General features: G+C 33.8%; 1 protein-coding gene and 1 non-coding gene across 2 annotated transcripts; one reads left to right on the forward strand and one right to left on the reverse strand.

Moving 5' to 3' along the window:
- Positions 1-324: 324 nt before the first annotated feature.
- Positions 325-9241, reverse strand: Smp_090890 (serine/threonine protein kinase; the record flags this gene model as incomplete). Its single annotated transcript, XM_018794642.1, has 5 exons — positions 8960-9241; positions 7933-8099; positions 4826-5192; positions 2895-3093; positions 325-1624 (listed from the first exon to the last, which is right to left on the reverse strand). The coding sequence occupies exons 1-5, from the start codon at positions 9042-9044 to the stop codon at positions 325-327; spliced, it is 2118 nt and encodes a 705-aa protein (XP_018649034.1). The 5' UTR covers positions 9045-9241.
- Positions 9242-13358: 4117 nt separating this feature from the next.
- Smp_tRNA_01146_Gln_TTG.1.1 lies at positions 13359-13425 on the forward strand. The gene has a single exon. It is a non-coding gene (tRNA).
- The last annotated feature ends 1409 nt before the right edge of the window (positions 13426-14834 follow it).

The raw sequence follows: 14834 nt of genomic DNA on the forward strand, positions 1-14834 counted from the left end.
AATAATAATAATGATCATTACTCTGTAAATATTGTTTTGATTATATAATGATATAAAGATAACAAGTTACTAACCACATAGTACATTATACACATAAATGTACATAATTATGGTATTTAAAAAAACAAACGAGAACAATAATTAAAGCATGGAACATTTAAATCTATTGATGTACTTGTGGATATTAAAATAATCATCAAATCAATGTATTGATTATTTCCTATCGAAAGAGTACATTACAGATTAAAATGTATTAACTTTTAACTATTTCTCTTAAAATTTTTTTTTCTATAATGATTGTGTACATTAAAAATAAAAGTTTAATCATACATGATCCATATCAACATTATTACCACTTAAAAACCAATCGTGATTTGATAGAGAAGAATTTAATTTTGAAGTTGAAGATGATAATAGACTACTTAATGTGTCTACCATATCTGTATTTGAGCTGGTTACAGCATTTGTAGTTGAGGAATATGCAGTCACACCTGAACATGGTACACTGGAATGAGTTGTATTAGACGAATAGATTTGGGATGTAGGTTTAGATGAATTTAAAATTACGGACCAAGAAGGATTAAGATATGAAGATGAGTAGGGAATGGTTGGTGTATTTTCACTAATTTGCCGGAGCTGTTTATCAAGACAATTAGATTTTGTAGATGAATAAGATGAAGATGAATCAGAAGATGTTTTACTGGAACTGCCTGAACGCCAATAATGCAAATGAACAGGAAGATCCATATTTTGAAGTCGGGAATACGAAGAAGATACTGCAGTTGAACAAGGAGATTTATCATTAACAGCTGTTGTAACAGGTTTAGTAACGGACATGACGGATGCTATATGACTTGCAGTTGAACAAGTACGTAAGTTACTAACATTTACAGCTGAAATGAGCTGTTTCCCGTCGTTCGATGATAAAGAGTCAGAGCGTGAATAATAGCCAGAGCTAGAATCAGACTCATTGGAATGAAGACGTGGTATAATTTCAGGGCATGATGTTTGTTGACATGATAATCTACTATCCGGAGGAAATGTCTGAATGTTTAAATTTACTCGTTCATTAATTTTTCTATTTGGAATAGACCATGCTGTTTCGACTTGAGGAGATATACCAGATACAGGAGATTGAGAAAGTTCACCAATCGAAACCTCATCTCTAAGAAAGTCATGGAAAGCATAACCAATACTTGATCCTACTAATTCAGTGGTACCTGAAGGGATATGAAAATGAAGGCTTGAGCGACTATCCATACCGGAAGAACAAGAATTTGAATCTAAAATTGTTTGTGAATGGTCAATACTATTAGTTTGTTTATTTTTATGCTTATCATCAATACCTATGGAAGGATTTGTAAAGGAACAAGAATGTGGAAAACCAGATATTGTTTGATTTGATAGACTTGAACTTTGCACTTCTATAGAATGTTGTAAATCAGATAAATTTGAAATATTTGGAGTAGCGTCCGAGTTTGATCCCTTCTCTAAGGCATCCAAAGCTATTTGAATAGCTAGTGGAATTTTAGCACCAGTTTGAGGTCGATGGGCTTGCATCCATGGATGTTGAAGGATTTCTAATAAAGATGGACGTTTAGATGGATCCATGTTTAAACAACTCCTAAAAATTTTAATAAGTATATATAAGCATAATCATCGAATCTATTTATAATAAATGAATAATAAGTATCAATGAAGAAAATAAAAGTAACATTAAGATTTTTTAGAAACATATTACTATAATTCGTTATAATAGTAAACACTGGTTTGTAACACAACTATATCCATACAGTGAGTGAGCCGAATAATCTGTGATCCATAATAGAAAGTTAAAGATCTAATTATAGGGTCACAACACTAAAAAAATCATTAATGGGGGATAATTTAAGAAAGCTTGAAAACTATAGATTATGTTAAAATATTTTAAATAATCAGGTTAATGGTCTTACAAAAAATTATCCAACCTACGCGCATAAGATTAGACTGTATAGATACATTTCTTTAAGTGTAATTTAAAGTTCATTAACACCATTGAAAAAGCAATGATGTATTTATGGTGTTACATAGTACAACAGTCTAATTATAACATTAGATACCATTTGGAATCATGCTACTACATATTGGGGGATAAATTAGAAAGTTCAAGGCAAATTTGTTACTGGCATATGTGAGTGGAAATGTATATGCAAATACAAAGCCCGAAAGTTAGGCATTTAATCTGACTCTGAGAAATTTGATTTCGTACACTTTATCCAGTATGTAGTTTTAACGAGTTTCTTGCGACAGAAATGGTTATTATTAAATGCTGGTTCAAAAATGATGTAATTAACTTTCAGTAGATGTAACCGACTGATTACAGCCTCCCAACAACTAAGATCCATTTATCTGTACTTTTTTGACTAGCGACGGTTATTTTACGTTTTTTATCATTAGTTATAAAACTACAAGGACAATATTTATGATAGATTTAGACTACACAATACTGACTATTACAAATAACAAAAACAGGTAACTACAAATATGTACACCAGTCACGTATAAATCTCTCGTGCAAATGTCATAGCTGGTAATTTTTGTAAAACTTTTCATCAAATATTTAGATTAGTCAAGTAAACTTTTTGAATAACTAGTCAAAAGATTCGAATTAATTTTCTACCATTTGAGAAAATTATTTTTAAAAAAGCTAGTCAGTTACAACGTAGAACGTGGTAGGTACATCAATTCAAGTTGTCATACTCCATTATCATAGAAAGATGAAATTGTCAGACCGGATCCCAGAATAGTAGAGGCAGTAACAGCATCAGTGGTAATAGGAAAGATTATGCATCTAAGATATGATTCAGGTAAAAAAGAGTAAAATGAGAACAAACAAAAATTAAAATTTAACTTACGCAATAAGATGTTTTGCTGCTTCACTTATATTGTCTCTACGATATCGCAATTTCCCTCCGATAATACTTTTATCATTGACAAAAGGGATATCACCACATAACATATCATAGAGTAGTACACCTAAAGACCATACTTCAGCTTGTTTGCCATGATATCTATTATTTAAAATCCATTCAGGCGGACTATAAACACGGGTGCCTAATATAAAAACATGGAATGCAACGAAAGATGAGAATATTAAGTACATGGGAAACAGTATTCATATAACGCAAAATCTCTAAATCTACTTTAACTCATGTTGTATAGTTTTAATCTTCCTATTGACGTTTAGGGCTGTTATTTGTTAGTCTCTTGTTGGCATATGTGCATACTGTGAGTATTGCCTCGATATTGCACCAAGTCACATGCATTATAAACAGAGATGGCTGATGGCTAGCAGTGAAACCCAGGACACAAGTTCCATCCTTTTTGGGACTCGTCAGCTGGATGTAACTGCATCGTAGAGTTGACGTTCACTCCATGGCTCGAACCCAATGCCTTTCGCTCCAAACGTCATCTCATTATCCACTTAGCTACTGAGTCAAGATAACCATTAATAATAAGGTGAAATTTAATTCATATTGTATTGGTTGTTTGAATTTTGCCATAGACGTTTATGATTGCAATGAATCAGTCTCAAACAGGACGAAATGCACGTCCTGGTTTGTACTGCTAGCCACCACACATCTATGCTTATAAAGACTACCTTAATGTTTATATTATGAATATTATAGATGACCACTTGTTTACCAAGTACTGGTTTGTACATGTAGCTTATAATCACATTCACAGTGAGTTTTAACTATCAAACTCTGCATCCCGAAATAGATGAAAGGGATTCCCAATTTGAGATTGAATTGTTGAAAAACAAACATTTAGACAACTAGCCAATCACCTTCATGCTTACAAAATAAAGTTGAACATGTAAGAGATAAAAAGCCAAATAAAACAAGCGTATGATCTTGGATAAATGTGTATCAGTATAGGCTGCTGTACATCATATTAACACATCGAAATGAAATTAACAAAAGAGAAGCCAAATAGTGAAGACATAGAAAGTAACAGTAGTACCAAACCAAAATATAAATGAGAGGAAACTGTACAATGAAAAGAATAGTGTATTAACGACTTAGGAATAAAAGTACTTGCACGGTTGAGACTTGCTTAAAACATGATCTAGTCTATTACTATATATTTTACGGTTATTTTACAGGTCGCACAATAAAAACGAAATGTATAACTTCCTAAACAATTCACACTAACAATTAATAACTTTATAAACTAGTATTGTATTTAAATCTGATTAACCTTAGTTCTTTCTTTTTTCAATCAACTGTACTTCATAACACATGTTAAAGGCAATAAGTAACAGTAAAATATTCTTTCTCACTTTACTGGAAATTGAAGTAACTTTCCATGTCTAAAGAAAGTTATCAGGAATCAAAAATTTGGTTGACTATAACTAGTGTACAAGTTCTATATCAAGTTGGTTGACCATAAGATCAACCAAGTAAATCATCTTCAAAGGACGAAAACTGATATGATCAAAAGAAAGATAAGTAAAATAACATGACTTGTTAGACTAACTAGTGCAGCATCCTTGAAGTTTGCTCATAAAACATCATCGTCAACAAGAATTCAAACACAAACTATTAAAAAACGCGGTACATATAGGTTTTCTAGTTACAAGACATTAGACTCATTTAAATATACTATTAAAATGGTAAATGAATCGAGCAACCTGACTTTCTCATCAACATCTGCTGATTTGTAATACAAAAGTTGAAAAACCTTCATCCACTAAAAAAAGGTAGATTCCTTCTCCCAACAAAAAAGTGAAATAAAGTTGACTTTTAAAGACTTTTTTGTTTTTACTCCCATTTAAACTTACCATCAAAATCTGTATACAAACGTGATTCCAAGAATGCGCCAGAACCGAAATCAATAAGTACCAATTCATTTGTTGTACGATTAATCAGAATATTTTCATCTTTAATATCTCGGTGTAATACACCAACTTTATGACATGATAATAATATACCAGTTAATTGGTGAAAATAAAAAGCAGCTTCACTTTCTGACAACATTCCACGTTCACCAATGTAATCAAACATATCACAAGTTGTACTAGAGACTTGATCCATAACAATTGCCCAAGATTGACCAAAATTAAAGGCATCTAATAAATTAACTATTCCAGGTAAACCTTGACACATAACTAGAAGTACAACTTCAATTGGCATTAATTGATTGTCCAACTAAACAAATATTATGACAAAAAGAAAGTAAGTGAATTAGCAAGATAATTATAATAATAACAGAGTAACTGATTTTTTGACTATAGTCATAATTGAGATACATACAACTTCATTATTAGACATATGGTCTTTTGACCCAGCACATGGACACGAGCAGTTCACATACATGAACAGACATAACGGTTAACTATCAATGATGGTTAACGACTAATTATGGTGGGAGAACAGCAAAAGTTTACCAACTAACCAAGTAGTTAATATTACATATGTATGTGTATGCGGACAAGACAACAAAGAATTTAGATATTCAGAGATTGAGACAGAACAACACTACAACTACAACTCTGAGCAGTCTAGATTTTGGTCATACTACTTCGAATCAGACAAAGCTTATACAGAACAACTATAGTAAATTATTCATTGAGAATTATGGGAATAGGGATAAAATAGTATTTTTGTAATTCCAGCACTACCTACGGTACTTGTAAATTAGATAAATAATAAACCTACTTATATACTGAGTAAAATTAGAAAGTAATGAATATGAAAAATTTAGAATATCAACGTGTCGAAATATTTTTAAATAAAGATTGCTAGATTCTTTACGATTTAGTCCTTCTAAAAACAAACTAATATCATTTAAAAAATAATTCAACTCCTATCTTAACAAGTCTAAAAATCATAAAGTACATTAGTTGGGTTATAGCATAGGGGATCAAAACTCTAACAGCTACAATCATTTTTGAAATATAGTCAATAGACCAAACTGGTCAGTGAATTCGATTGTCTAAAATAGGTGAAGTTAAATATATCGAGTGGTTTACTACTACTCATTAGAGGACAAAAAAGGTAAGTGTAATCAACTAATGATAGGTAGTTACTTAAGTTTGGAAATGATTATTGTTTATTTAATTGTCTTCATTAACATATGGAGAAAATCTAATAAAAACTGGTTTCAAGTAAAACCTCTTGAAATAGGGTGCTAAAATGAAGTGTAAACTGACAATTCAAGTAGAATCCTATACATCATTAACGATTACAAGCCCCTAGCGCATTTCCTTTGACAATTAAAATCATGTCCTAACACGATAAATACTATCTAGGAAAGATTGTTAATCAAGTTGTGAAGCTGTAGGGACTAAAGTGACCAGAGCATGTTATGTGTTAAGTGCCCAAACGGTTTGTAGGGTGCTAGCAATCTAGTTGACGTACTTGATGCTCAGTTAATGGATCCCAGGAGCAAACATGTCGATTTTATTCCGATCTGGACACTCGATATTTCAATAGCACATCCACGTTTATATGGTTCTGAGTTACACTGTAAGAAAACAGTGGTAATACATGTCTTCTCAAACGGAAGTGAATAGAACGGCGTCGGATCTTATGACTCTAAGCATTTGGATTCCAAATTTGCCACCAGTTCACGTGTCTATTTCAAGACTACAATTTTTTATTTTCTTTCATCACATTACCTTGGCGCCAAACAAATTTCACCGACGGACCACTGTTTAACCTAATTTAATGTTTTTGTATCACTTCTTACATGATCACTTAGATCAAACTCTGATCATATAAAAAATATAAATGGCTTCTCGAAATAATTTCCATGGACAGCAAAATACGATTTATTTAAAAAACATAGATAAATACTTTTCTGAAAAGATTTAAATTGAATTTATGTGCTGAAAAGAATAAAGTCAAATGCTTTTATGTACAACGCGCTGGAGATAATTTTAGAACTCTTAGGGGCTGAATTACACGTGCTTTGATATCCTAAACAAAATACTGATAACCTACAAAATGTACGAGGATATTATATGATGGCGTTAGTTAACATATTAAAAGTTACAAAATCCCTCTAGTTCCGTACACTCACGACTCTGACTGAACTGTCGAATGTAAATCAATTGGGGTATGTCTATCATGATGGAATAACAATTTGGAACTAACACAATTAATCTTAATTCATGACTGGTAAATGTATACAAATTTAATGAGTAACACACAGCAGGTCCAAACAAACTAGATATTCTGACAAGTGCTGACTTCCCAAAGAATAATCGAACCTAGAATTTAAAAATATGCGAAGATATATTACGATTGTAGAGCGAAAATCAAACAACTCAGGGAGATATTTAGTGAGCGGTATATTTTGAATTACGACTTGGTGGCAACTTAGTGTAGAAAGTAAACAAATTTTAACCAGTGAACAGAGTTTGCACCTTGCTAAGGCTTCTTAGTTATAGGCAGAAGGATAGCATTATCCCAAGTGCAGAAATTAGCACACAGACCAAATACACGAATCAGTATTCGATAATACAGGTGGAATAAGTAAACCAAAAGTATACCGATAAATAATGAATCAAGTCCAGTTTTTTAAATACTGACTTTGAGCTATACTATTTGTTTGAGAGCCAGTAAATAAACCCATTACGTACTGGTTCTTTCATAAGGATTATATAATTATCATGATTGCATTGGCGGTTGGCTCCATATATGTCAACCATAAATGTGTCTATTGTCATTATAAATGATACAGCACTAAGTAGCACATCAAGGTAAGGATGGATCGGTGCGAACATTAGTATAAAAGGATTTAAACGAAACTACCGCTAACTCAAGCAACTTAAAAACAGGCGGTTAAGGAGAGCGAAAAAAATGTAGTAAGACTTTTCGATCAGATTATTAAATAATGATGATGAAGCAGGACCCATTTACTTTATTAAACATATTTACTTACCAAACACCAGCATGGAACTTTATCTGATCGAACTTCTTTTACTACAACTTCTTTATTGTCAGATGTACGCCTAGCATGGTGAACATGACCAAATCCGCCCGATCCAAAACGTTCACCAAGTGTATAACGTCGGAGAAATTCGTAATAACCTTCGTAAACCTCAACTTCTGTACATAATAAGAAACCAGAGATCGAAAGTTATTACTAACAATGCCAACAAACTAATTTTGCAAGACTAACTTGAATTACGATTATTAGCTACGGTACAAACACCCACAACTTAATTTGACTTACGAGGTTGGACTAAAGTAATGCAACCAGACAGTTAGGTACCAACGACGTTTCTTCACGTGGAATCACTATCGTATTTTTAAAGGGTGATTAAGAATAGGAATACGTCTTACGTTATGTCAATAACAAGAATACAAATAAAAGTATCACTTGTGGGAATCTATAAACCAACGTTCGCTACGAAAAAAGCGCTGTACATCGGTCAAAAGAATCTACTTAGCTGATAAGAATGAAAACAGTCTACTGACTGAAATTCAAAATTAACTTAAACGTATGCAACATATTCGGACAAATTTATGACAGGCAGTGCTCATTCACTTTCGGAAGACCACCACATACACAAATGACCAGCAACCGACAACAGACCCCAATCTAGCAAACTGAACGATAAGACATCGAGCTTCAGTGTATTCTCCATGTACAATAAAAAATTTTTGAAAGTGCCTTAGTGACATACATTTTGTAGACTTTTGTAACATACAAGTTGATGTGGGGCGAAGAAAGCATTAAAGATCCAATCGAATTCAACTCAGTTCGAATTATTTTACTGGGATTCAGTATTCACTTATAGCTAGTAGTATTACAGCATTGCTTAAACCAGGTGAAGTAAAATAAAATCTCCCCTTCATGTTTAGTTGTGAACACAGTTTTAGTCCAAAAAACCTTAGTCTTGTATTCAGATACCGTACATTAAACAAAATATCAATAAACATGGAGTTATAAACTAAACACTTACGCAAACCAAGGTCTTGTGAGCTTCGTCTTACGAGCCTTCCACTTGCATAAGGGTTATTTGGGTTCTGCAGAGCTGTGTGCGCCATTGCATAGGTAATCCAAATATTAATTAGGTCCTGTTAGGCAACAAGTACGTAGACAGTCCATATAAAAATTAATGCAAAGTCAAATTTGACTAAGCTATTATAGTTCTAAGATTTCCCACACAATTGTGAAGTTAGTAAGAACTAATCGAAAACAGGAACCGTATAACTTAAACTCGCGTAAGCGCAATCTTAGTAAGATATGGCGCAGTATGAAATATCACCTATCCGCCGTTAACTTCAGATTAACAACATCCAATGGCCAATAAAACAGCAATGAATTCTTGTTTAATATTTCATTGGTTCATCTATCTCTAGCCTTGACCTGTCCCTGCCTAGTTGTAGAATGAACCAATCAATTTACAGAACAGCTCTCATTGGACTATCTATTCTAGATATTCTAGTGACTAACTGTACCTCCCACCACTCTTGTTTGTACATACCCTGTCCTCAATTCATCTGTTCTTCAGGTCATCCATTTAAGCAACCCTTCGATCACTTGATATTTGCTTCACGTGTTTTTTGTACATGTGTGTCTGAAGCAGATGACAAACATTGGTGTTTATTTTTGGACACTATGGTATTTTAAACAGGTCAGGAAAATTATAGTGTTTGTAAAATGGAAGTAAGCCTTACGTGAATATTCCGTTGAATAATCCTCAGCATCTTCGACAAACACTATGCTTTGATGTAAAATAATTACTAACCTTAAGACATTTCACTACGTATATGTAATTAGTTCACTTTATGACTTGTTTTAAACGAATCTCTCACATTCATCCAGAATAATAAATGTGAATAATAAATGTATCTTCTCATTTCCTCAGCTATTTGACACTAACCAGACGTTCCATGGATTGATATTATTTTCCTTGGTCTGGTTATCGGAAGGGGCATCGATTTTATGATTTCTAAGGAAATTCGGCTTCCATCATAAAGAGCTTTATTCTTCTAAATGAATGTCATTCATTTCACAGGGCAGAGTTTGAATTGATCTTTATATGGTCCTTCTTTACCCAAGCTTGGACAGACAGTAACTCTAGAAGAGATTTAAGCCACAGTTTTATATAACGAACTGATCCTCGTCAGACAATCACTGGAAACAGTGAATGACTAGATGCCCGTTTCTTACAGGCGTGGTACTTTTTAGCAGTCCTCTATAGTTAATAACCTCAAGATGTAACTTTAGGTCCTGAGTTCGATTCACTGATGCTCAGTCATGAATCCGCGTTCCTGTAGAGTCCCTGACTAGGACGAGTTATTCATCCAGGGATTGCAGATTTTTATTGGCGGTCTAGCTAACATCGGTCCATAGATTAAACTATGGAAATTCTGCAATCTACACTAATCGATGATAATAATATAATATATAGAAGAGGTGGGGACTTCCACATATCTAGACAGCAATCCTACATTTGAAAAATATATGGAAATCAAAACAACTGTCTGCAAGCCGACACTAAAGTCAGAATCCTCAATACGAACGTCAAAACAATTCTACTATACGGTGCTGTAACGTGGAGAACTACCACAACCACTATCAAAATGTACGAATATTTATAAACAATTGTCTACTGAAGATACTCAATGTCAGTTGGGCTGATACCATCAGCAACAACCTACTGTGAGAGAGAAAGAGTCAGCTTTCAACTGAAGAGGAAATTAAGGAAGACGCTGGAAGTGGATAGGACATATATTGAAGAAATCACCAAACTACATAATGTGGCAAGCGCTATCACAGAATCCTGAAGGGGAAAGGAAAAGTGTTAGACCAATGGACACATTGCGTCGGGAATTGGAGGCAGACATCAAAAGAATGAATAGCGTTTGAGAAAAACTAGAAAGAATTGCTCAGGAAAGAGTTGGTTGGAGAATTGTAGTCGGCAGCCTTTGCTCCTCCACGAGGAGTAACAGGTGTAATTCAGTTAGTAATTGTTTTGTAAAGGAATACTTGGTGGCGATAACCAATTTATTGTTTAATGCAAAATTACAGATCGTCTTCATAACATTTTCGAAAACCATGCTTTAAATACTTCATTTGCACATCTTCCATCAATTGTCTCTGACAAAGTTGATCGTTCCTCCATTCCTGTTGTTATTACAATTACTTTCTGTTTGCATTCATGTTTCCTCCAATTCGATGTTCTCAACCTTCTGCTTCCAGGCATTCCACTTCTAATTGGTGTTACATACCACTTATGTCTGTCAGCGTAAGTAACATACACCGCAAGTGAGTAAGTCTGTAAGTATATTCGTTGAACTTAATTGTAATTTCATTAATTAATGTGCACTTCAAAATACTCTAAAATAAATTATATAAATAATTCTAGAATTTTTCAAATTAGTCATGTAACTCTAATTACTTCAAATAATTACCTAATATAAGAATTGTTCGGTGTTTGAGGTTATTCTCAACGTTTTTGATGATCAGGAAATATATCGTGCCGAATACTTTCAGCCGGATTTTTTAATTCATTTAGTCAATAAATAATAACTGACTGATTTAAAGTTCCAACTTTTAAGCTATTTGTGTTTTCCGTCCAGCATGTTGAGCTGCGCTACAATGATATGTTTATAGCAGACGGTTGAAGGTAATTCCAGAAATTTCAAATGAAATCTTTGGTGACGGTATCAGCTACCCTCTAAATGAATGAAAAATTAATCAAAATTCCTGCATATAACACATTTATTAAACAGAAAACATTTCGATTAACCTGTACAGTGTTCAATAATGAAGGCCATGAACAGGAAACGACCACTTCGTTTATCTGATACCTGTTAGTGCCTACTTATGCTCTCATAATTTGTTTCATCATTCACAGTTTAAGTTTACTTAATGTTTAGAAGAAGTGTTATCTTTGAAAGCTTAATACTAACAATAATAGTTACGAGTAGAAAATAAATCCTGACTTCAGATTAGTGAAGTACAGTAATGATTTTTTCAGTTTACTTATTATTAGCATGCTGCAATTTGTATGTGTATATGTATTTTCAAAGTAACCGAAAGGCAACGAAAGAGAGGAATGTCAGTAGTGACCTCAAAAATATTTACTTTACTAATATGATGACCTGAATCAACAATTCCTCTGTGATAAGGTCAGAGTTAAGGCTGATCATGAGGACAGATTATGTGTATAATTATAATAGGTTAATATCCGGTAGGCATAGGAATAGAAGCTACTGATTTACTACATCATTATTCTTATTAAAATAAATCATAAGAACCAGTCAAGTTCCTCCTTGAATAGTTACTGTTTTTTTCCAGCTAGAGAAACGTTTACTGCAAGTTTAGATAGTTTCGCTACCATTGGACAAAAAAGTTAGCTATTCATTTGGGAATAAATTGGATTACGCATTCTTCCTATGGTTTATAATATTTAAGGACAAGGTTCAATTGAAGCAACCAATCTCAATTGTTCATATGAAATTCTGCCTACTTAGCTGTCAATCTGTGTTAACAGACAGGCAGAAATGCACGTGATATGATGGACAACTAGATAAACAAGTTCAAGGTCATTGTAAGAGGTCAGCTGTTCACCGATTATATTTGCCCAATTTAAGTTGTGACATCGACAATCATCCCACTAGAAAATATGATCATCACAAACATACATACAAAACACACTCAATTAGAAGGGATAACATAATAGTGGGTGTGGATTCCAAAGCACGCCAATTAACTTCAAAATGAACAGACGAATTTTGTTTATATTTTCTCAACTTTACAAAATTAATCAGAGTTACATAAAGTAACACTAAGTGATGACGCCCTAAAAAGCTCTTTACTTTCAACATATATCGAGAAAAAAACGTATATTCACAAATTTGATTTGAAAACGTCATACAACGAAGAAATGTTATTAACCACAGAAAAACAACTCTGAAGTGTGAAAATACTTGAGTAAAAAAATTCCAACAGAATGATCAAAGTGTTATGCTCTCTATTTAAAGCAATAACTAACTGCGAAACAGACCTGACTCAATACAGTAAGACTTTAATACATGACCTGAATTTTAATAGTTCAATGAGCAGGCAATAGAACAACAGCTTCTCTAAATTCATTTAGTGTTGTCTGTTTGAATCTTCTCATCGATGTGTTAGGACTGCAACTGGTCAGTCTCTAATTGGCATATGTGCCATCTCTGCTTACCATGTTGGGAATTAAGGCTATATCGAGGTAATACGCACAGTATGCACATATGCCAATTACAGACTGACCAGTTGCAGTCCTAAAAACATCAATGGGAAGATCCAAACGAACAATACTAAGTAAATTTCAACTTCACCCCATCGCACAAGCAAGTGGCTATCAGGACTCAGTGACCGAGTGGATAACGCGATGGCGTTTGAAGCGAAAGGTACTGGGTTCGAGTCCCAGAGTGAACATCAACTCTGAGATGCGGGTACATCCAGCTGACGAGTCCCAAATAGGACGAAACGCGCGTCCTGGATTCCACTGCCAGCCACTATCCATCTCTGCTTAACAGCTTCTCTGTTTTAATTTTACACATAAACAAAGACATGATATCACTTGAGTACTAAGGATACATAAACCCATTGTTCTAAATCTGGAGCTATATGAGTGTTATATTCACATTATATAATGATGATTCTACAATCTCCACAAATTCCCTATACTTACAATAATCATGTGCTCATTAGTGGCGAGCTTCAAAACGTAACTTCTGGAATTCTGGTGAGAAAACGTAATCAGTTGAGTTCAATCCGTTTCGGGCACGAAACAGTTATCCACCTTAGACAGTAAATGGTGCTCGCGCAAAATCTTGAAATGACTGAAGCTAGACATTGATATCATTGGTTACTGGTTCAATAGTCTAGAGCGTTCATACGCGAATCCAGAGTCCTGGGCTTGATTCCCGGATGCGGGGTCGTCGATATGCACTGCTGAGGAGTCATTTATCAGGATGAATATCCTACAATCTCTATAAATCCCCTATACTAATAATCATATATAAGTTAACAATGGAAAAATCTAAGTAATTGTCAAAAGCTAAATACATCATATGGCGTAGTTTTAACGAACTAATGGGAATAGAAGTCGATGAGTTAATGCCAAGCTCAAGGTTTAAAATAGAATAAGTTGAACACGTATGCACGAATATGGTTTTCTTTGAATTATACCACCAGAACTCCCTAGTTCTGTGGTTTATAAGTAATGCGCAAAATTTACACACCTCCCTAGATAGTTCCATTAAGTCACAAGGATTTTGAGCAGAGATGGACAGTGGCTAGCAGTGGAATCCAGGACGCACGTTTCACCCTATTTGATGTTATAGATATTATATCATTATCCGGTTATCTCCAGCGATTTTTTTAACCTATATAATAAATCAGTTTAACCCCGACGCGATGAACTTATTGTAATGACATTTTACAAGAACACAAATAATCAATAAACAGGTACACCTTGCTGTCAAGTGCCAAGTAGCACGAAACCTGGGTCCAGGGTTTCCTGTTTACCACCTCCGACCACCATCTTTACTTTTACACTCTATTTTGTTAGGTGCATTTTATTTTCACATCCTTATATCTCTATATGTTTCAAATAACAGTGTTTTGAGTCAATTTACTTCAGAATAGGTAGTCGTAACTAACAAAAATTATTTCACAGTCAATAAAATGGCTTTTCCAGCATTGTAACATTTTCATCTATTCAGTTATATTGAGTTCCATTGTATAACTAATTCAACATACAGTCACAAATAATCATATGTATCACACGTATAATGAGTTTTCTATTAAACTGTGATTATTCATCTTAACAAACCGTG

The sequence above is a fragment of the Schistosoma mansoni genome, chromosome 1 (assembly GCF_000237925.1).
Source record: "Schistosoma mansoni strain Puerto Rico chromosome 1, complete genome".
Taxonomy (NCBI): Eukaryota; Metazoa; Platyhelminthes; class Trematoda; order Strigeidida; family Schistosomatidae; genus Schistosoma; species Schistosoma mansoni.